Source organism: Nerophis ophidion, linkage group LG16 (genome assembly GCF_033978795.1).
Source record: "Nerophis ophidion isolate RoL-2023_Sa linkage group LG16, RoL_Noph_v1.0, whole genome shotgun sequence".
In the NCBI taxonomy this organism is placed as follows: Eukaryota; Metazoa; Chordata; class Actinopteri; order Syngnathiformes; family Syngnathidae; genus Nerophis; species Nerophis ophidion.
The window spans coordinates 41,878,597-41,903,496 of NC_084626.1; the positions used below are offsets into that span (position 1 = coordinate 41,878,597).

Genomic DNA, 24,900 nt, shown 5'->3' on the forward strand with positions numbered 1-24,900 from the left:
GCACCAGTTCCTGCCTAGAGCATAATACTACCACCAACCATGCATGACAGTAGGTCTGGTGTTCCTGGGATTAAAGGCCTCACCTTTTCTCATCCAAACATTTTGCTGGGTATTGTGGCCAAACAGCTCCATTTTTGTTTCATCTGACATCACATGGACAAATATAAGACCTTCTGGAGGAAAGTTCTGTGCCAGAACATAGCTGTATCTTGCTTGACTCGATCTCCAATATCGTCCCTAATTTGTCCATCACCCCCTCTTCTAGAAAAAAAATGATATTAATTTCCTGTCATTTATTTATCCTGTGCCCCCCCCCCCCCCCCCCCCCCCCCTACCTGCATGTCCTTGAAGTCACATCAACAGGAAGACCCAGTATGAGAATCCAGTGCTGGAGGCGAAGAGGCGGCGGCAGCTGGAGCAGCAACAGCCTCAGCCCCAAAGCCAGCAGCCACCCGAAGGTGAGCGCTACATCCGAGGTTGGTTCACCAGGATCCCCCCCTCTTCTGGGGGGTGTCATTTCCTTTACTTCTACTGTGTCAGTGTGGAACTGAGCGCTCCTCATACATGTGGGTTGTTTTTATGCTCGTGTGGGAGTGGATATTCCCTGCTGTTGCTTTATGATTTGCTAAGTGCTTCCCCATAAAGGACTTTATTTCTGTTTTCACGGGTTTGGTTATGTTCTTATTTGTACAAATCCCCAAAACCAGTGAAGGTGGTACATTGTGTAAATGGTAAATAAAAACAGAATACAATGATTTACAAATAATTTTCAACCTATATTCAATTAAATAGACTGCAGAGACAAGACATTTAACGTTCAAACTGGAAAATGTGGTTATTTTTTGGAATCGGAAAAGCTGGCACAAGTGGCAAAAAAGACTGAGAAAGTTGAGGAATGCTCATCAAACACTTATTTTGGAACATCCCGCCGGTGAACAGGCTAATTGGGAACAGGTGGGTGCCATGATTGGGTATCAAAAGCAGCTTCCTTGTAACGCTCAGTCGTTCACAAACAAGGACGGGGCGAGGGTCACCGCTTTGTGAACAAATGCATGAGCAAATTGTCAAAACAGTTTAAGAACAAAATTTCTCAATCAGCTATGGTAAGGAATTTAAGGATTTAACCATCTACGGTCCGTTCAGAGAATCTGGAGAAATCACTGAACGTAACATTGACTTTGGATCTCTCAGGCAGTACTGCATTATAAAGTGACATCAGTGTGTAAAGGATATCACCACGTGGGCTCAGAAACACTTCGGAAAACCACTGTCAGTAACTACACTTTGTCGCCACATCTGTAAGTGCAAGTTAAAACTCTACTATGCAAAGCTAGAGCCATTTATCAACAACACCCAGAAACGAAATTCCATCTGAAAAGCTTCAGAAATGGGTCTCCTCCGTTCCCAAACATTTACTGAGCATTGTTAAAAGGAAAGGCCATGTAACACAGTGGTAAAAATGCCCCCGTGACAATACGAGAGCAAATTGTCGAACAGTTTAAGAAAAAACATTTCTCAACCAGCTATTGCAAGGAATTTAGGGATTTCACCATCTACGGTCCGTTCAGAGAATCTGGAGAAATCACTGAACGTAACATTGAATGCCCGTGACCTTGGATCTCTCAGGCGGTACTGCATTATGAAGCGACATCAGTGTGTAAAGGATATCACCACTAGGGGTCAGGAACACTTCAGAAAACCACTGTCAGTAACTACAGTTTGTCGCCACATCTGTAAGTGCAAGTTAAAACTCTACTATGCAAAGCTAGAGCCATTTATCAACAACACCCAGAAACAAAATTCCACCTGAAAAGCTTCAGAAATGGGTCTCCTCCGTTCCCAAACATTTACTGAGCATTGTTGAAAGGAAAGGCCATGTAACACAGTGGTAAAAATGCCCCCGTGACAATGCGAGAGCAAATTGTCGAACAGTTTAAGAACAACATTTCTCAACCAGCTATTGCAAGGAATTTAGGGATTTCACCATCTACGGGTCCGTTCAGAGAATCTGGAGAAATCACTGAACGTAACATCGAATGCCCGTGACCTTGGATCTCTCAGGCGGTACTGCATTATAAAGCGACATCAATGTGTAAAGGATATCACCACGTGGGCTCAGGAACACTTTGGAAAACCACTGTCAGTAACTACACTTTGTCGCCACATCTGTAAGTGAAAGTTAAAACTCTACTATGCAAAGCTAGAGCCATTTATCAACAACACCCAGAAACGAAATTCCACCTGAAAAGCTTCAGAAATGGGTCTCCTCTGTTCCCAAACATTTACTGAGCATTGTTGAAAGGAAAGGCCATGTAACACAGTGGTAAAAATGCCCCCGTGACAATACGAGAGCAAATTGTCGAACAGTTTAAGAACAAAATTTCTCAACCAGCTATTGCAAGGAATTTAGGGATTTCACCATCTACGGTCCGTTCAGAGAATATGGAGAAATCACTGAACGTAACATTGAATGCCCGTGACCTTGGATCTCTCAGGCGGTACTGCATTATAAAGCGACATCCGTGTGTAAAGGATATCACCACGTGGGCTCAGGAACACTTCAGAAAACCTTTGTCAGTAACTACACTTTGTCACTACATCTGTAAGTGCAAGTTAAAACTCTACTATGCAAAGCTAGAGCCATTTATCAACAACACCCAGAAACAAAATTCCACCTGAAAAGCTTCAGAAATGGGTCTCCTCTGTTACCAAACATTTACTGAGCATTGTTAAAAGGAAAGGCCATGTAACAGAGTGGTAAAAATGCCCCTGTGACAATGTGATAGCAAATTGTCAAAGAGTTTAAGAACAACATTTCTCAACTAGCTATTGCAAGGAATTTGGGGATTTCACCATCTACGGGTCCGTTCAGAGAATCTGGAGAAGTCACTGAAAGTAACATTGAATGCCCGTGACCTTGGATCTCTCAGGCGGTACTGCATTATAAAGCGACATCAGTGTGTAAAGGATATCACCACATTGGCTCAGGAACACTTCGGAAAACCACTGTCAGTAACTACAGTTTGTCGCTACATCTGTAAGTGCAAGGTAAAACTCTACTATGCAAAGCTAGAGCCATTTATCAACAACACCCAGAAACGGAATTCCACCTGAAAAGCTTCAGAAATGGGTCTCCTCTGTTACCAAACATTTGATTGATTGATTGATTGATACTTTTATTAGTAGATTGCACAGTACAGTACATATTCCGTACAATTGACCACTAAATGGTAACACCCGAATAAGTTTTTCAACTTGTTTAAGTCGGGGTCCACGTTAATCAATTCATTACTGAGCATTGTTGAAAGGAAAGGCCATGTAACACAGTGGTGAAAATGCCCCCGTGACAATGCGAGAGCAAATTGTCGAACAGTTTAAGAACAACAATTCTCAACCAGCTTTTGGAAGAAATGTAGGGATTTCACCATCCAAACTCCGTAATATCATCAAAAGGTTAAGAGAATCTTGAATAATCCCTGTATGTAAGTGGTAAGGCTGTGACCTTCCATCCCTCAGCCGGTACTGCATCAAAAACCGGCATCAGTGTGTAAAGGATATCACCACATGGGCTCAGGACCACTTTAGAAAACCACCGTCAGTAACTTCAGTTTGTCACTACATCTGTAATTGCATGTTAAAACTCTACTATGCAAAGCCATAGCCATTTATCAACAACACCCAGAAACGCCGCCGGCTTTACTGGGGCAGAGCTCATCTAAGATGGACTGATGCAAAGTGGAAAAGTGTTCTGTGGTCTGACGAGTCCACATTTCAAGTTGTTTTTGGAATATGTGGACGTAGTGTCCTCCGGACCAAAGAGGAAAAGAACCAGTCGGACTGTTGTAGGCGCAAAGTTGAAAAGCCAGCATCTGTGATGGTATGGGGGTGTATTAGTGCCCAAGGCATGGGTAACTTACACATCTGAAGGCACCATTAATGCGGACAGGTACATACAGGTTTTGGAGCATTCAAGCAATGTTATCATGGACGCCCCTGTTTATTTCAGCAAGACAATGCCAAGCCATGTGTTGAAACAGCGTGGCTTCGTAGTAAAAGAGTGCGGGTACTAAACTGGCCTGCCTGTAGTCCAGACCTGTCTCTCGTTTAAAATGTGTGGCGCATTATGAAGCCTAAACTACCACAACGGAGATCGTACATCAAGCAAGAATCGGAAATAATTCCACCTGAACATCTTCAAAAATGGGTCTCCTCAGTTCCCAAACGTTTACTGAGTGTTGTTAAAAGGAAAGGCCATGTAACACAGTGGTAAAAATGCCCCTTTGCCAACTTTTTGCCATCATTAAATTCTAAGTTAATGGTTATTTGCAACAACAACAAAAATAATGTTCTCAGTTCGAAGATTAAATATTTTGTCTTTGCAGTTTTTTCAATTGAATTTTGGTCGAAAATGATTTGCAAATCATTGTATTCTGTTTTGATTTACCATTTACACAACGTGCCAACTTCTCTGGTTTTGGGTTTTGTGGAAATAATATGAAATCTTTCCCCCCAAGGTGAGGACATGTAGTTTGGTTTAGCTGGGTGTGTCAGTGGAAATGATTATATTACCAATAAGGACTGTGGAGAGAAGGAGCGGGGCAGGGCACGCTCTAGCCTGGCCCAAGATGGCGGCAAGGAGGCGGGCAATGCAAGCGAGTGGCGAGGTGGGGCGTGCCGGGAGCGATGCCACAGGCGAGATCAGGTGTGGGGCCACCTGATCGCATTCCCCGCCTCCTTGCCGCCGTCTTGGGCCGGGCTCCAGTGTGTCCTGCCCCGCTGCTCATTAGCTGGCTCCGCCTCTCCACCAGGACGTACCATCTCAGCAAACTGTTGCTTTTTTTTCATCCCCGGGGCTATATGCGCCAACTGGGCAGAAATCGTTTGATTGCGCTCGATTACCTGCTGGTTTTCCTCCACGATACCTTCAAGCGGATCTCCTCACCCGCTTTTTCACCCCGGCATTGATTATACATTCACATCTTCCTGGAATGTAAATTAAGGCGGTAGCCTGGCCCTGCAACGCGATACATCAACAAGGTGATTAATCAAAAACGGGCCTCTCCGTTTTTCATGATCCTCTATTGTTAGTCAACAGAGCGACGGCAGGTGTTTGACGTTTCATGAAAGCTGTGGCGTGTGTTTGGTCTGAGCGTACGAGCTTCAGTAGGGTTTTTGTTTCTCAAGACATAGGACGCCCGTGTTGTTTTCTAGCCCCCTTCTAGAGAACATATGTCTCTTTTCTATTGCAGAATGGATCGAGGACTCGTTTGCAGACACCGGTCTAGCGAGTTTTGCTGCCAACCACCAGGAGACCTACAGAGACCCCCCGACTGGACCCACAGTTCCGATGGGACAGAAACGTGAGTCGACTCGATATTACACCGACCTGTGTTGACCTCGGTTCGATCGGTGGTTGTGTGTGAATCCTCCTGTCACCGTCGGCTTAGGACCCCAGGAAATAATACGATAATAACAAAGAGCGCGCTCAAAAAGGAGTGAGGGAAAATAAACAAGGATGCGCACAAATAGAGGAAACGGTTAAGAGCACAGGAAGCGTGAGTGGAGCCAAAGCAGAGGAGGTTAACACGACTGAAAGGGTGAACCGTCAGGAATCATAGTAGACAGTTACAAAATAAATAGTTTAGAGTAAAAAACAGGTGAAAATAAAATGATTTAGGAACTCACGTGAAAGTTTTAGCACTCCTGTCATGGACTTGTCGCTCACAGACTCGCTCTTCAAGCAAGCATCAAAGCAAAATAACCCCAGAGCCAAAATACTTGTGTGACGGACTCCTTCCGTCGTCGTGCGGGTTCCAGGGACCATCAAGGAAGGACACTGCTTTGCAGGTTTGACTCGTGTTTATTTTTCAATAAGACAAGCTTTGTCGTTTGGTCGGCTCGCTTTTCAGCTGCTCCTCTCCTGCTCGCTCCTCGCTCTTCGTCGCTCTCGGTGGTTTTCGCTCGTCAGGTTCTGCTGCTGGTTCTCATGATCCCTCCTCCTTCTCCCTTTTTATACAGCCAGAGGAAAAAAAATGTCAATTGTGTGCCGGCGCTCAATCTACGCACTTGAAGTTGATTGCGACGGCGTCGCTCCCGGCACGCCCCACCTCTCCGCTCATCCGCATTCTCCCCCTCCTTGCCGCCATCTTGGGCAGGGCACGCTGCAACCCTGCCCCGCCGTCGGCGATTCTTACAACTTGTCAGAATCAGAATCACAAATACTCAGTGAATCTACCAAGCCAGGATTAAAATTTGAATCACATTCTTTCTGGGATTACTTTATTAGTTTATTATTTCTTCGGTCAGTGGTCAACAAAATAAACAAACAGTTTTACATAAACAAAGAGTTGTACGTTCGTAAATTAAAAATTGTTGCAGACTGAAAGTGAATTTAAACACTTATTGCGCCCTAACTGACTTATTTTAAACAGACAAAGAAGCAAGGAATTAAACAGAGACAGAATTCAATTTAGCTCAATTGAGGAGAAACGTCTGGACTGTACTCTTTGTACAGTCTTCCACCACGCTCTGACGAAAGATTGTACGGCTCCTCTTTTATTTGGACTTTCCTTGATTACATGGCAACAGCTGTTTCTAAAGGGGCGGGGGGTCGTAAACAGCCGTGGACTTTTGTGACAAAAAAATGAAAAGAAAAGGTGCCTGGAGGGATTTTGTAGATCTCGGGTCAAGACAAAATCTTCCTCTGGATTACAATACATCAAAGAAAACCGACACCTTCATGTCGCTTCTAATCCGAGGAGTTTCACAAGCCTTTTGGTTGGTAAGATCGATGACAACTTGTTGAAACACAAGGTTTTGTGATAACTTAGATATCATTATTCTGACACTTACCCTATAAACAATGTCAAATGCAAAATGGAACAAAAACACATGTAAACTCTTCCAGGTATCAAATTCCTCCTTTGTCAGGTCTACGTATCAATTTAGAGCTAACTCAACAAACCGTAAGAAACGGAAGTAAAAACTATTCAAAAGGTTTAGGTTTCCTCGTTTTCGACGGAGACATTCTGGGGGAGTACGAGGATGTGTTCGAAGCGTAACACTTTAAAAACTGCAGGTTTGAAGTTTTCATGTGTGTCGAGGAGGAGGAGCCACAGTCACCCTTTAGTGTGTAGCTCTTGCCTAAAAGAATTGCTATTGTGACATCCAGTGGACACTTTTAGAACAGCAGCTCATATTAATACAAACCACGTTTCAATATGAGTTGGGAAATTGTGTTAGATGTAAATATAAACGGAATACAATGATTTGCAAATCCTTTTCAACCCATATTCAGTTGAATATGCTACAAAGACAACATATTTGATGTTCAAACTCATAAACTTTTTTTTTTTGTGTGCAAATAATTAACTTAAAATGTCATGGCTGCAACACGTGCCAAAGTAGTTGGGAAAGGGCATGTTCACCACTGTGTTACATCACCTTTTCTTTTAACAACACTCAATAAACGTTTGGGAACTGAGGAAACTAATTGTTGAAGCTTTAAAAGTGGAATTCTTTCCCATTCTTGTTTTATGTAGAGCTTCAGTCGTTCAACAGTCCGGGGTCTCCGCTGTCGTATTTTACGCTTCATAATGCGCCACACATTTTCCATGGGGGACCGATCTGGACTGCAGGCGGGCCAGGAAAGTACCCGCACTCTTGTTTTTACAAAGCCACGCTGTTATAACACGTGCTGAACGTGGCTTGATGTTGTCTTGCTGTAATAAGCAGGGGCGTCCATGAAAAAGACGGCGCTTAGATGGCAGCATATGTTGTTCCAAAACCTGTATGTACCTTTCAGCATTAATGGTGCCTTCACAGATGTGTAAGTTACCCATGCCTTGGGCACTAATGCACCCCCATACCATCACAGATGCTGGCTTTTGAACTTTGCGTCGATAACAGTCTGGATGTTTCGCTTTCCCTTTGGTCCGGATGACACAATGTCGAATGTTTCCAAAAACAATTTGAAATGTGGACTCGTCAGACCACAGAACACTTTTCCACTTTGCATCAGTCCATCTAAGATGATCTCGGGCCCAGAGAAGCCAGCGGCGTTTCTGGATGTTGTTGATAAATCGCTATCGCTTTGCATAGTAGAGCTCTAACTTGCACTTACAGATGTAGCGACCAACTGTATCTAGTGACTGTGGTTTTCTGAAGTGTTCCTGAGCCCATGTGGTGATATCCTTTAGAGATCGATGTCGGTTTTTGTTACAGTGCCGTCTGAGGGATGGAAGGTCACGGTCATTCAATGTTGGTTTCTGGCCATGCCGCTTACGTGGAGTGATTTTTCCAGATTCTCTGAACCTTTTGATGATATTATGGACCGTAGATGTTGAAATCTCTAAATTTCTTACAATTGCACTTTGAGAAACGTTTTATTAAAACTGTTTGACTATTTGCTCACGCAGTTGTGGACAAAGGGGTGTACCTCGCCCCATCCTTTCTTGTGAAAGACTGAGCATTTTTCTGGGAAGCTGTTTTTATACCCAGTCATGGCACCCACCTATTCCCAATTAGCCCGCACACCTGTGGGATGTTCCAAATAAGTGTCTGATGAGCATTCCTCAACTTTGTCTGTATTTATCGCCACCTTTCCCAACTTCTTTGTCACGTGTTGCTGGCATCAAATTCTCAAGTTAATGATTATTTGCAAAAATACAACAAATATGTTGTCTTTGTACCATATTCAACTGAATATGGGTTGAAAATGATTTGCAAATCATTGTATTCTGTTTATATTTACATCGAACACAATTTCCCGACTCATATGGAAACGGGGTTTGAACTCGGCAAACTCCTCACGCGGGCCGCAAAAAAAAACCTGTCGGTCCCCGCAGCATCCGTTAAGACGTTTCAAACCAATAAGCACTCGCTCTCTAAAGTCCAATTCTTCTCAACCGTTGTTTTGTTTTCCAACAAAAGCTGAATAATTCAGTTTGTGCTCGTAAAGGTTGCGCATTAGTTCCATCCAAATTTAACCAGCCGTGTTTTTTTTGTTTTGTTTTGTTTTCAGGAGGAAAGCCGTTCTTTACCCGGAACCGGTCGGAGCTAACGGGGACTTTCATCAACACCAAGCTGAAGAAGAGTCGCCGGGGTTTCGGCTTCACTGTGGTGGGCGGCGACGAGCCGGACGAATTCCTGCAAATCAAGAGCCTGGTCCTGGACGGACCCGCCGCCCTGGACGGGAAAATGGAGACAGGTCTGGTGCTCTTTATCGATCGAAGACAAAACTCTGCTTTAAAGGCCTACTGAAATGAGATGTTCTTATTTAAACGGGGATAGCAGGTCCATTCTATGTGTCATACTTGATCATTTCGCGATATTTTTGCTGAAAGGATTTAGTAGAGAACATCGACGGTAAAGTTGGCAACTTTTGGTCGCTAATAAAAAAGCCTTGCCTGTACCGGAAGTAGCAGACGATGTGCGCGTGACGTCACGGGTTGTAGGGCTCCTCACATCTGAACATTGTTTACAATCATGGCCACCAGCAGCTAAAGCGATTCGGACCGAGAAAGCGACGATTTCCCCATTAATTTGAGCGAGGATGAAAGATTTGTGGATGAGGAAAGTGAGAGTGAAGGACTAGAAAAAAAAAAGAGAGGGCAGTGGGAGCGATTCAGATGTTATTAGACACATTTACTAGGATAATTCTGGAAAATCCCTTATCTGTTTATTGTGTTACTAGTGTTTTAGTGAGATTATGAAAGTCGGAGGGGTGTGGGCACGGGTGTGGTGACCGCCAGTGTCTCTGAGGGAAGCCACGTTTCTCGACGAGGCGAAGCTAAGTCCGTTTTTTTTCCCCCACCTCCACGGTGGAAGCATCCCACGTTCGGGGGCTGCCGGTCGGAGGAGGCAAGACAGTCCGCAGCTGCCTCTTTCACAGGTGCACGAGGAATGACGCAAACCCCAGTCATGTCTACTGTAAGAGCCGACTTATCACAATTTTCTCACCGAAACCTGCCGGTTGACATGTGGCGGGAAACCATGTTCGCTTGACCGCTCTGTTTCATAGTAAAGCTTCAGCTTCGGGAATGTAAACAAGGAAACACCGGCTGTGTTTGTGTTGCTAAAGGCAGCCACAATACACCGCTTCCCACCTACATCTTTCTTCTTTGACGTCTCCATTATTAATTGAACAAATTGCAAAATATTCAGCAACTTAGATGTCCAGATTTCTGTGTAATTATGCGATTAAAGCAGACAACTTATAGCCGGGATCGGGGCTGGATCAAAATGTCCGCTACAAACCGAGACGTCACGCGCACGCTTTGCGCAAAATTTAAAATTAGAATTTAGTAAACTAAAGGCAGTGGGAGCGATTCAGATGTTATTAGACACATTTACTAGGATAATTCTGGAAAATCCCTTATCTGCTTATTGTGTTACTAGTGTTTGAGTGAGATTATATAGTCCTACCTGAAAGTCGGTGGGGTGTGGCCACGGGTGTGGTGACCGCCAGTGTCTCTGAGGGAAGCCACGTTTCTCGACGAGGCGAAGCTAAGTCAGTTTTTTTCCCCCACCTCCACGGTGGAAGCATCCCACGTTCGGGGGCTGCCGGTCGGAGGAGGCAAGACAGTCCGCAGCTGCCTCTTTCACAGGTGCACGAGGAATGACGCAAACCCCAGTCATGTCTACTGTAAGAGCCGACTTATTACCACAATTTTCTCACTGAAACCTGCCAGTTGACGTGTGGTAGGGAACTATGTTCGCTTGACCGCTCTGTTCCATAGTAAAGCTTCACCTTCGGGAATGTAAACAAGGAAACACCGGCTGTGTTTGTGTTGCTAAAGGCATCCACAATACACCGCTTCCCACCTACATCTTTCTTCTTTGACGTCTCCATTATTATTTGAACAAATTGCAAAATATTCAGCAATTTAGATGTCTAGATTACTGTGTAATTATGAGATTAAAGCAGACGATTCATAGCTGGGATCGGTGCTGGATCAAAATGTCCGCTACAATCCGAGACGTCACGCGCACGCTTCACGCGAAATTTAAAGTTGCAATTAGGTAAACTAAATTGGCCGTATTGGCATGTGTTGCAATGTTAATATTTCATCATTGATATATAAACTATCAGACTGCGTGGTCGGTAGTAGTGGGTTTCAGTACGTCTTTAATGGCTACTGAAATGAGATGTTCTTATTTAAACGGGGATAGCAGGTCCATTCTATGTGTCATACGATATTGCCATATTTTTGCTGAAAGGATTTAGTAGAGAACATCCACGATAAAGTTCGCAACTTTTGGTCGCTAATAAAAAAGCCTTGCCTGTACAGGAAGTAGCAGACGATGTGCACGTGACGTCACGGGTTGTGGAGCTCCTCACATCTGAACATTGTTTATAATCATGGCCACCAGCAGCTAAAGCGATTCGGACCGAGAAAGCGACGATTTCCCCATTAATTTGAGCGAGGATGAAAGATTTGTGGATGAGAAAAGTGAAAGTGAAGGACTAGAAAGAAAAAAAAAAGATTGGGCAGTGGGAGCGATTCAGATGTTATTAGACACATTTACTCGGATAATTCTGGAACATCCCTTATCTGCTTATTGGGTTAGTAGTGTTTTTGTGAGATTATGAAAGTCGGAGGGGTGTGAGAACGGGTGTGGTGACCGCCAGTGTGTTTGAGGGAATGCACGTTTCTCGACGAGGCGAAAACAAAGTCAGCCGTTGGGGCCGGGCTGAGCTTTTTTCCCCCCCTCCTCCACGGTGAAAGTATCCCACGTTCAGGGGCGACCGGTCGGAGGAGGTAAAACAGTCCGCAGCTGCCTCTTTCACAGGTGCACGAGGAACGACGCAAGCTCCGCTCATGTCTACGGTAAGAGCCGACTTATTACCACCATTTTTCTCACCGAAACCTACCGGTTGACATGTGGTGGGGAACCATGTTCCCCATCACATGTCAAGCAACCGCTCTGTTCCATAGTAAAGCTTCACCGTCATCTTTCGGGAATGTAAACAAGGAAACACCGGCTGTGTATGTGTTGCTAAAGGCAGCCGCAATACACCGCTTCCCACCTACATCTTTCTTCTTTGACGTCTCCATTATTATTTGAAGAAATTGCAAAATATTCATTAACTTACACGTCATACCGCAACGTTTTCAGCAGGATAATTCGCGCGAAATTTAAAATCGCAATTTAGTAAACGTATTGGCATGTGTTGCAATGTTAATATTTCATCATTGATATATAAACGGTAGTAGTGGCTTTCAGTAGGCCTTTAACCGGATTTGCTGATTTTGTCAACCTTCATTAAAGATTAAAGCTTTGCCCCGCCCCCTTCTCCCTCCCTCCAAGGTGATGTAATAGTCAGCGTCAACGACATCTGCGTGCTGGGCTACACCCACGCCCAAGTGGTGAAGATCTTCCAGTCCATCCCAATCGACTCCATGGTCAACCTGGAGCTCTGCCGGGGTTACCCGCTGCCTTTCGACCCCGACGACCCCAACACCAGCCTGGTCACCTCCGTGGCCATCCTGGACAACAAGGAGCCCATCATCGTCAACGGCGGGGAGCCCGCCAACCACATTTACGAACTACCCCCCGGCCACGGCAAAAACAACGGCGCCGTCAACGGCGGGGCGCCCCTCAACGGCCTGCCGCGCTCCCGCAGCCCCTCCGGCGAGGCGGCGTCCGACACGTCCTCGCAGCGCGGCTACAGCGACGTGGTCCACCTGGCCTCCTCCATCGCCACGCAGCCGGAGCTCATCACCGTGCACATGGAGAAAGGAGACAAGGGCTTCGGCTTCACCATCGCCGACAGCGTGGGGGGCGGAGGGCAGCGGGTGAAGCAGATCGTGGACTACCCGCGCTGCCGGGGGCTGCGGGAGGGCGACATCATCGTGGAGGTGAACAAGAGGAACGTGCAGAGCATGTCTCACAACCAGGTGGTGGACCTGCTCAGCAAGTGTCCCAAAGGCAGCGAGGTCACCATGCTGGTGCAGAGAGGTGAGTGGAGCGGGATTTCTCCCCCATTTTTCTACCCGAAAATTGCGATTCGATTTGAAAGTTTGTACGGAACCCAAAACCAGTGAAGTTGCCGCGTTGAAAAACAGAATACAATGATTTTGCAAATCCTTTTCAACTTCTATAGACTGCAAATAATCATTACCTTAGTATTTAATGGTAGCAACACATTGCAAACAAGTTGGCACATGGGCATATTTACCACTGTGTTACATGGCCTTTCCTTTAAACAACCCTTAGTACACGTTTGGGAACAGAGAAGACCCATTTCTGAAGCTTTTTGGGCAAAATTTCGTTTCTGGGTGTTGTTGATAAATGGCTTTCACTTCGCATAGTAGGGTTTTAAGTGGCAGTTACAGATGTAGCGACAAACTGTAGTTACAGACAGTGCTTTTCTGAAGTGTTCCTGAGCCCACGTGGTGATATCCTTTACACACTGATGTCGCTTTATAAGGCAGTACCGCCTGAGAGATCCAAGGTCACGGGCATTCAATGTTCCGTTCGGTGATTTCTCCAGATTTTCTGAACGGTGATATCCTTTACACCAGAGGGTAGGGAACCTATGGCTCGCGAGCCAGATGTGGCTCTTTTGATGACTGCATCCGGCTCTCGGGTAAATCTGAGCTGACATTGCTTAACACGATAAGTAATGAATAATTCCACTTGTAATCACAGTGTTAAAAATAACGTTCTAAATTTAAAACATTCCCATCCGTTTTATACCGCACCTGTTCAAGAAGTTGCATTAATGGTAAGAAGTTATTTATTTTTTATTGGTTAGTGTGGGGATTGCTCTCCTGGGGGGTTTTCATACCCCTAAGCACCGACATGGCCTTTCCTTTAAACAACCCTCAGTAAACGTTTGGGAAAAGAGGAGACCCATTTCCGAAGCTTTTCAGGCAGAATTTCGTTTCTGGGTGTTGTTGATAAATGGCTTTCACTTTGCATACTGGGGTTTTAAGTGGCGCTTACAGATGTAGCGACAAACTGTAGTTACTGACAATGCTTTTCTGAAGTGTTCCTGAGCCCATGTGGTGATATCCTTTACACCAGGGGTAGGGAACCTGTGGCTCTTTTGATGACTGCATCTGGTTCTCGGGTAAATCTGAGCTGACATTGCTTAACACGATAAGTAATGAATAATTCCACTTGTAATCACAGTGTTAAAAATAACGTTCAAAATATCAAACATTTCCATCCGTTTTCTACCGCACCTGTTCAAGAAGTTGCGTTAATGGTAAGAAGTTATTTATTTATTATTGGTTAGTGTGGGGCTTGCTCTCCTGGGGGTTCTTCAGACCCCCAAGCACCGACATGGCCTTTCCTTTAAACAACCCTCAGTAAACGTTTGGGAACAGAGGAGACCCATTTCTGAAGCTTTTCAGGCGGAATTTCGTTTCCGGGTGTTGTTGATAAATGGCTTTCACTTCGCATAGTGGGGTTTTAAGTGGCGCTTACAGATGTAGCGACAAACTGTAGTTACTGACAGTGCTTTTCTGAAGTGTTCCTGAGCCAGAGTGGTGATATCCTTTACACACTGATGTCGCTTTATAAGGTAGTACCGCCTGAGAGATCCAAGGTCACGGGCATTCAATGTTACGTTCAGTGATTCGTCCAGACTCTCTGAACGGTGATATCCTTTACACCAGAGGGTATGGAACCAGTGGCTCTTTTGATGACCGCATCTGGCTCTCGGGTAAATCTGAGCTGACATTGCTTGACACGATATGTAATGAATAATTCCACTTGTAATCACAGTGTTAAAAATAACGTTCAAAATATAAAACATTCCCATCCGTTTTCTACCGCACCTGTTCAAGAAGTTGCGTTAATGGTAAGAAGTTATTTATTTATTGTTGGTTAGGGTGGGGCTTGCTCTCCTGGGGGTTCTTCAAACCCCCCAAGCACCGACACGGCCTTTCCTTTAAACAACCCTCAGTAAACGTTTGGGAACAGAGGAGACCCGTTTCTGAAGCTTTTCAGGCGGAATTTCGTTTCTGGGTGTTGTTGATAAATGGCTTTCACTTTGCATAGTAGGGTTTTAAGTGGCGCTTACAGATGTAGCGACAAACTGTAGTTACTGAGAGTGCTTTTCTAAAGTGTTCTTGAGCCCGTGTGGTGTTATCCTTTACACCAGGGGTAGGGAACCTGTGGCTCGCGAGCCAGATGTGGCTCTTTTTTTTACTGCATCTGGCTCTAGGGTAAATCTGAGCTGACATTGCTTAACACGATAAGTAATGAATAATTCCACTTGTAATCACAGTGTTAAAAATAACGTTCAAAATATAAAACATTCCCATCCGTTTTATACCGCACCTGTTCAAGAAGTTGCGTTAATGGTAAGAAGTTATTTATTTATTATTGGTTAGTGTGGGGCTTGCTCTCCTGGGGGTTCTTCAAACCCCCCAAGCACCGACATGGCCTTTCCTTTAAACAACCCTCAGTAAGCGTTTGGGAACAGAGGAGACCCATTTCAGAAGCTTTTCAGGCGGAATTTCGTTTCTGGGTGTTGTTGATAAATGGCTTTCACTTTGCATATTAGGTTTTAAGTGGCGCTTACAGATGTAGCGACAAACTGTAGTTACTGACAGTGCTTTTCTGAAGTGTCCCTGAGCCCACGTGGTGATATCCTTTACACACTGATGTCGCTTTATAAGGCAGTACCGCCTGAGAGATTCAAGGTCACGGGCATTCAATGTTACGTTCAGTGATTTTTCCAGATTCTCTGAACGGTGATATCCTTTACACCATTGGGTAGGGAACCTGTGCCTCGCGAGCCAGACGTGGCTCTTTTGATGACTGCATCTGGTTCTCGGGTAAATCTGAGCTGACATTGCTTAACACGATAAGTAATGAATAATTCCACTTGTAATCACAGTGTTAAAAATAACGTTCAAAATATAAAACATTCCCATCCGTTTTCTACCGCACCTGTTCAAGAAGTTGCGTTAATGGTAAGAAGTTATTCATTTATTATTGGTTAGTTTGGGGCTTGCCCTCCAGGGGGGTTCTTCAGACCACCAAGCACCGACATGAGAGCCTGTTTCAGGGTTACAATATTGTTTTATTTTTCAATAAGTATCTCAGTTGCTTTCCAGCAATTCTCTTTTTCTCTTTACTTCTCGCTCGCGCTCTGGCTCCAGCCCCAACCCCGTCTTTCCTCCTGGCTGCTGCTTATAACAGAGCGACAGGTGATTAGATTACAAGGCCCAGGTGGGCCGTGTACACACCTGTCGCTGATTTCGAGGCCGATCCTGGCACACCCCGCTTCGCTGCAGGCCCGCAGGCCACACACCCCGCCACAGTTAGCTTCAGAATAAGAGACCTGTTGGTCTTACTTAAAAATGCACGTGTTTAGTTGTGTTCAGTGCTAATAAAAATATTATATGGCTCTTACAGAAATATGTTTTAGGTCTGGACTACCGGCAGGCCAGTCTAGTACCTGCACTCTTTTATTGCGAAGCCACGCTGTTGTAACACGTGGCTTGGCATTGTCTCGCTGAAATAAGCAGGGGCGTCCATGAAAACGTTGCTTGAATGCTCCAAAACCTGTATGTACTCTTCAGCATTAATGGTGCATTCACAGATGTGTAAGTTACCCATGCCTTGGGCACTAATTACAACCTCATATCATCACAGTGCGCCTAGAACAATCCGGAAGGTTATTTTCCTCTTTGGTCCGGAGGACACGACGTCCACGGTTTCCCAAAACGATTTGAAATGTGGACTCGTCCGACCACAGAACCCTTTTCCACTTTGCATCAGTCTATCTTAGATGAGATCGAACCCAGCGAAGCCGGCGGCGTTTCTGGGTGTTGTTGATAAATGGCTTTCGCTTTACGTAGTAGAGTTTTAACTTGCACTTACAGATGTAGCGAACAACTGTAGTCACTGACAGTGGTTTTCTGAAGCTTTCCTGAGCACATGTGGTGATATCCTTCACACACTGATGTCACTTTATAATGCGGTACCGCCTGAGGGATCGAAGGTCACGGGCATTCAATGTTGGTTTTCGGCTCTACGTGCAGTGATTTCTCCAGATTCACTGAACCTTTTGATAATATTATGGACCGTGGATGGTGAAATCCCTAAATTCCTTGCATTAGCTGTTTGTGAAATGTTGTTCTTAAACAATTTTCTCACACATTTGTTGACAAAGTGGTGAACCCTCACCCCGTCCTTGTTTGTGAAGCTGCTTTTATACTCAATCATGGCACCCACCTGTTCCCAATTCACCTGTGGGATGTCCCAAATAAGTGTTTGATGGGGATCCCTCAACTTTTTCAGTCTTTTTTGCCACTTGTCCCAGCTTTTTTGAAACATGTTGCAGGCATCAAATCCCAAATGAGCTAATATTTGCAAAAAATAACAAACGTTTACCAGTAGGAACGTTAAATATCTTGTCTTTGCAGTCTATTTATTTGAATATAGGTTGAAAAGGTTTTGTAAATCATTTTATTCTGTTTTTATTTACCTTTTACACAACGTGACAACTTCACTGGTTTGTAGTTTCTGAGGTATTTGTCTAAATGTACGAACCCAGAGACTGGAGGTTCTGGGTTTGAATCTTGACTCTTACCAGGAAAGTCAAAAGTCCACAGAGAGAATGTGAAGGCCCACAGGACATATCCATACTTCTACAATTAACTAAATTTTAATGTATTTTTAAACCAGATTCAGACCTTTCAACCATTCACTCCCACGACTCTCCTGGTATGTCGAACGCAAGACATGTTTACCCTTTCCCAATTCCTGGTTTTCCCTTAATTTCTCGGAATTTTCTTCCCTTTGACAATGAATGACCGTTCCAACATCCACACACTCCACTCACCTTGGACATTTAAGCCATTATTATTCCCGGTTCGAAACTTTTTCCTGATTACCTGGAATTACCAGGAATTTACCCCTAATGTACAAACCTCCCCATATCCCGCATTTCTAATCCCATTCAAACCGTTCCTGCATCCACACACTCCACTCACCTTGGACATTCAAGCCATTATTATTCCCGGCTCTGAAGATTCCCTGATTACCTGTAATTACCAGGAATTTACCCCCAATATACAAACCTCCCCATATCCCGCATTTCTAATCCCATTTAAAACCGTTCCTGCATCCACACACTCTACTCACCCTGGACATTTAAACCATTATTATTCCCGGTTCCAAATTTTTTCCTGATTACCTGGAATCACCAGGAATTTACCCTCAATTTACAAACCTCTCCTTATTCCGCATTTCTCAAACAATTTGAACCGGTCCAACATCCACACACTCCACTCACCCTGGACATTCAAGCCATTATTATTCCCGGTTCCAAAAATTCCCCGATTACCTGTAATTACCAGGAATTTACCCCCAATGTACACAGCTCTCCATATCCCGCATTTCTCAACCGATACGAACCATTCCAGCATCCACACACTCCACTCACCCTGGACATTCAAGCCATTATTTTTCCCGGTTCTGAACATTCCCTGATTAACCTGGAATTACCAGGAATTTCCCCCCGATATACTAACCTCTCCATATCCCGCATTTCTCTACCGGTTCGAACCGTTCCAACATCCACTCACCCTGAAAATTCAAGCCATTATTATACCCGGTTCCGAACATTCCCTGATTACCTGGAATTACCAGGAATTTCCCCCCGATATACAAACCTCTCCATATCCCGCATTTCTCAACGGATTCGAACCGTTCTGGACATTCAAGCCATTATTATACCCGGTTCCGAAAATTCCCTGATTACCTGGAATTACCAGGAATTTCCCCCCAATATACAAACCTCTCCATATCGCGCATTTCTCAACCGATTCGAACCGTTCCAACATCCACACACTCCACTCACCCTGGACATTCAAGCTATTATTATTCCCGGTACTGAAAATTCCCTGATTACCTGGAATTACCAGGAATTTCCCCCCAATATACACACCTCTCCATATCCCGCATTTCTCAACCCATTCGAACCGTTCCAACATCCACACACTCCACTCACCCTGGACATTTAAGCCATTATTATTCCCGGTTCCAAACGTTTTCCTGATTACCTGGAATTACCAGGAATTTCCCCTCAATTTACAAACCTCTCCTTATTCCGCATTTATAAAACAATTTGAACCGGTCCAACATCCACACGCTCCACTCACCCTGAACATTCAAGCCATTATTATTCCCAGTTCCAAAAAAACAGATTACCTGTAATTACCAGGAATTTACCCCCAATGTACACACCTCTCCATATCCCGCATTTCTCAACCGATTCGAACCGTTCTGGACATTCAAGCCATTATTATTCCCGGTTCCGAAAATTCCCATATTACCTGGAATTACCAGGAATTTCCTCCCGATACACAAACCTCTCCATATCCCGCATTTCTCTACCGATTCGAACCGTTCCATCATCCACAGACTCCACTCACCCTGGACATTCAAGCCATTATTATTCCCAGTTCCAAAAAAACAGATTACCTGTAATTACCAGGAATTTACCCCCAATGTACACACCTCTCCATATCCTGCATTTCTCAACCGATTCGAACCGTTCCAACATCCACACACTCCACTCACCCTGGACATTCAAGCTATTATTATTCCCGGTACTGAAAATTCCCTGATTACCTGGAATTACCAGGAATTTCCCCCCAATATACAAACCTCTCCATATCCCACATTTCTCAACCCATTCGAACCGTTCCAACATCCACACACTCCACTCACCCTGGACATCTAAGCCATTATTATTCCCGGTTCCAAACTTTTTCCTGATTACCTGGAATTACCAAGAATTTCCCCTCAATATACAAACCTCTCCTTATTCCTCATTTCTCAAACAATTTGAACCGGTCCAACATCCACACGCTTCACTCACCCTGGACATTCAAGCCATTATTATTCCCAGTTCCAAAAAAACAGATTACCTGTAATTACCAGGAATTTACCCCCAATGTACACACCTCTCCATATCCCGCATTTCTCAACCGATTCGAACCGTTCCATCATCCACAGACTCCACTCACCCTGGACATTCAAGCCATTATTATTCCCAGTTCCAAAAAAACAGATTACCTGTAATTACCAGGAATTTACCCCCAATGTACACACCTCTCCATATCCCGCATTTCTCTACCGATTCGAACCGTTCCATCATCCACAGACTCCACTCACCCTGGACATTCAAGCCATTATTATTCCCAGTTCCAAAAAAACAGATTACCTGTAATTACCAGGAATTTACCCCCAATGTACACACCTCTCCATATCCCGCATTTCTCAACCGATACGAACCATTCCAGCATCCACACACTCCACTCACCCTGGACATTCAAGCCATTATTATTCTGGTTCCAAAAACTCCCTTATTACCAGGAATTTTCCCCCAATATACAAACCTCTCCATATCCCGCATTTCTCAACTGATTCGAACCGTTCCAACATCCACACACTCCACTCACCCTGGACATTCAAGCCATTATTATTGTGGTTCCAAAAATTCCCTGATTACCAGGAATTTCCCCTCAATATACAAACCTCTCCATATCCCGCATTTCTCAACCGATTCAAACTGTTCCAACATCCACACACTCCACTCACCCTGGACATTCAAGCCATTATTATTGTGGTTCCAAAAATTCCCTGATTACCAGGAATTTCCCCCCAATATACAAACCTCTCCATATCCCGCATTTCTCAACCGATTCAAACCGTTCCAACATCCACACACTCCACTCACCCTGGACATTCAAACCATTATTATTCCTGGTTCCGAAAATTCCCATATTACGTGGAATTACCAGGAATTTTCCCCAAATATACAAACCTCTCCATATCCCGCATTTCTCAACAGATTCGAACCGTTCTGGACATTCAAGCCATTATTATTCCCGGTTCCGAACATTCCCTGATTACCTGGAATCACCAGGAATTTCCCCCCAATGTACAAACCTCTCCGTATCCCGCATTTTTCAACCGATTCGAATCGTTCCAACATCCACACACTCCACTCACCCTGGACATTCAAGCCATTATTATTCCCGGTTCCAAATTTCCCCAATTACCTGTAATTACCAGGAATTTACCCCCAATGTACACACCTCTCCATATCCCGCATTTCTCAACCAATACGAACCATTCCAGCATCCACACACTCCACTCACCCTGGACATTCAAGCCATTATTATTCCCGGTTCCGAACATTCCCTGATTACCTGGAATTACCAGGAATATCCCCCCGATATACTAACCTCGCCATATCCCGCATTGCTCAACTGATTCGAACCATTCCAGCATCCACACACTCCACTCACCCTGGACATTCAAGCCATTATAATACGCGGTTCTAAACATTTCCTGATTACCTGGAATTACCAATAATTTCCCCCTGATATACAAACCTCTTCATATCCCGCATTTCTCAACCGATTCGAACCGTTCTGGACATTCAAGCCATTATTATTCCCGGTTCCGAAAATTCCCTGATTACCTGGAATTACCAGGAATTTCCCCCAATATACAAACCTCTCCATATCCCGCATTTCTCTACCGAATCAAACCATTACAGCATCCACACACTCCACTCACCTTGGACATTTAAGCCATTATTATTCCCGGTTCCAAACTTTTTACTGATTACCTGGAATTACCAGGAATTTCCTCCCGATATACAAACCTCTCCATATCCCGCATTTCTCAACGGATTCGAACCGTTCTGGACATTCAAGCCATTATTATTCCCGGTTCCGAAAATCCCCTGATTACCTGGAATTACCAGGAATTTCCCCCAAATATACAAACCTCTCCATATCCCGCATTTCTCAACCCATTCGACCCGTTCCAACAACCACACTTTCCACTCACCCTGGACCTTCAAGCCAGCCTTATTCCCGGCTCTGAAATTTCCCTGATTACCTGGAATTACCAGGAATGTCCCCCAATTATACAAACCTCTCCATATCCCGCATTTCTCAATCGATTCGAACCATTCTGGACATTCAAGCCATTATTATTCCCAGTTCCGAACATTCCCTGATTACCTGGAATTACCAGGAATTTCCCCCCAATTTATAAACCTCTCGATATCCTGCATTTTTCAACCGATTCGAACCGCTCCAACATCCACACACTCTACTCACCCTGGACATTCAAACCATTATTATTCCCGGTTCCGAACATTCCCCGATTACCTGGAATCCCCAGGAATTTCCCCCCAACGTACAAACCTCTCCATATCCCTCATTTCTCTACCGATTCGAACCGTTCCAATATCCACACACTCCACTCACCCTGGACATTCAAGCCATTGTTATTCCTGGTTCCGACAATTCCCATATTACCTGGAATTACCAGGAATTTTCCCCAAATATACAAACCTCTCCATATCCCGCATTTCTCAACCGATTCGAACCGTTCCAACATCCACAGACTCCACTCACCCTGGACATTCAAGCCATTATTATTCCCGGTTCCGAAAATTCCCTGATTACCTGGAATTACCAGGAATTTCCCCCAAATATACGAACCTCTCCATATCCCGAATTTTCAACCCATTCGAACCGTTCCAACATCCACACTTTCCACTCACCCTGGACATTTAAGCCATTATTAATCCCGGTTCCGAACATTCCCTGATTACCTGGAATAACCAGGAATTTCCCCCCAATATACAAACCTCTCCATATCCCTCATTTCTCGACCCATTCGACCCGTTCCAACAACCACACTTTCCACTCACCCTGGACATTCAAGCCATTATTATACCCGGTTCTAAACATTTCCTGATTACCTGGAATTTCCAAGAATTTCCCCCCAATATACAAACCTCTCCATATCCCGCATTTCTCAACCGATTCGAACCGTTCTGAACATTCAAGCCATTATTATTCCAGGTTCCGAACATTCTCTGATTACCTGGAATTACCAGGAATTTCCTCCCGATATACCAACCTCTCGATATCCTGCATTTCTCAACCCATTCGAACCGTTCCAACAACCACACTTTCCACTCACCCTGGACATTCAAGCCATTATTTTTCCCGGTTCCGAACATTCCCTGATTACCTGGAATCACCAGGAATTTACCCCCAATGTACACACCTCTCCATATCCCGCATTTCTCAACCGATACGAACCATTCCAGCATCCACACACTCCACTCACCCTGGACATTCAAGCCATTATTATTGTGCTTCCAAAAATTTTCTGATTACCAGGAATTTCCCCCCAATATACAAACCTTTCCATATCCCGCATTTCTCAACCGATTCAAACCGTTCCAACATCCACACACTCCACTCACCCTGGACATTCAAACCATTATTATTCTGGTTCCAAAAATTGCCTGATTACCAGGAAATTTCCCCCAATATACAAACCTCTCCATATCCCGCATTTCTCAACCGATTCGAACCGTTCCAACATCCACACACTCCACTCACCCTGGACATTCAAACCATTGTTATTCCTGGTTCCAAAAATTCCCATATTACCTGGAATTACCAGGAATTTTCCCCAAATATACAATCCTCTCCATATCCCGCATTTCTCAACGGATTTGAACCGTTCTGGACATTCAAGCCATTATTATTCCCGGTTCCGAACATTCCCTGATTACCTGGAATCACCAGGAATCTACCCCCAATGTACACACCTCTCCATATCCCGCATTTCTCAACCGATACGAACCATTCCAGCATCCACACACTCCACTCACCCTGGACATTCAAGCCATTATTATTCTGGTTCCAAAAATTCCCTGATTACCAGGAATTTTCCCCCAATATACAAACCTCTCCATATCCCGCATTTCTCAACCGATTCGAACCGTTCCAACATCCACAGACTCCACTCACCCTGGACATTCAAGCCAGTTCCTCTGATTGACTGGAGAATAGGTTCCAGCTCACCCGGTGCCCAGACTTGATCGAGCAATAGAGAATAATGCTATGACAGAATCATTTCTTTCTATGGAAATGTATTTAATAGGTGTTTTTTGTATACAAGAGTTGGTCCTACTGGGTGTCCTCGGGGGCTTTAACATGCACCGAAAGTTTTCCCTTCTTCTGTTTTGACCAATGTATGGCATTTTAAGTAGATGTGGGGGGAAAAAACTAAACTTAAAGTGTGCTGGCAGCCATCTGTGCATATATTGGAACGCCATAAAAGTTATATCACCGGCGAAGAAAAAGCATCTGCAAAGAGAAGTTGGCTGGAAGCGAGAGTTCAGGTTGTGTGGGAGTGGAGTCAGGCTCGGTTCTTTCTGTCGCTCCCGTTTAATGAGAGCACCGCTTACTTCTTTTGGACATGCAGGGTATCCCCACGCAGCTTTTCTCGCCACTTCATCCGCCAATTCCTCTGGCATGTCTGACCGTTTTTTTAACTTCCCGTCTTCCCCAGTCGATGTTAGCGCGGTGGAAACGGTGACCCGGCACCTAATTGCGGCGAGTCGGCGCAGGCGTACACTCCGGTCGCAGCTGTGGTTGAACAAGGCGGTCTCACAGAAGCACTTAAATGGAAACAAAGCAGCGGTAAATGGAGGATAAAACCGAAATGATGGGGATTTGACCTCCCACCCCCTTCAGACTGTCGGACCCCACATCGCTGTCTAATCCAAGTAATTGGACTATTTTCTCCGTCAAATTCTTCACACTTTGCGTTCTGGATTGGTAATCCATCCATCCATCCATTTCCTACCGCTTATTCCCTTTTTTGGGGTCGCGGGGGGCGCTGGCGCCTATCTCAGCTACAATCGGGCGGAAATTTAAAACATTTTTGTGTGCGCAGTTGAGCTATTTTGTTAATGCTCAAAAGTGCCAAACAGCACTCTGGATTGGCGTACAAAAGTTTTATTTTCCTTAAAGGCCTACTGAAATGAGATTTTCTTATTTAAACGGGGATAGCAGGTCCATTCTATGTGTCATA

The 24,900-nt window shown here is 44.6% G+C and overlaps 1 protein-coding gene across 6 annotated transcripts in view; it reads left to right on the forward strand.

Annotated features, from left to right (window-relative positions):
* Positions 1–24,900, forward strand: part of magi1b (membrane associated guanylate kinase, WW and PDZ domain containing 1b) — a 436,989-nt gene that overhangs the window by 278,546 nt on the left and 133,543 nt on the right. For all 6 annotated transcript variants that reach the window (XM_061875249.1, XM_061875251.1, XM_061875250.1 and 3 more), the window contains 4 exons: positions 352–458; positions 5,250–5,360; positions 9,023–9,208; positions 12,313–12,963. In XM_061875249.1, coding sequence (XP_061731233.1) covers positions 352–458; positions 5,250–5,360; positions 9,023–9,208; positions 12,313–12,963 — 1,055 coding nt within the window. The remainder of the gene's footprint in view (positions 1–351; positions 459–5,249; positions 5,361–9,022; positions 9,209–12,312; positions 12,964–24,900) is intronic.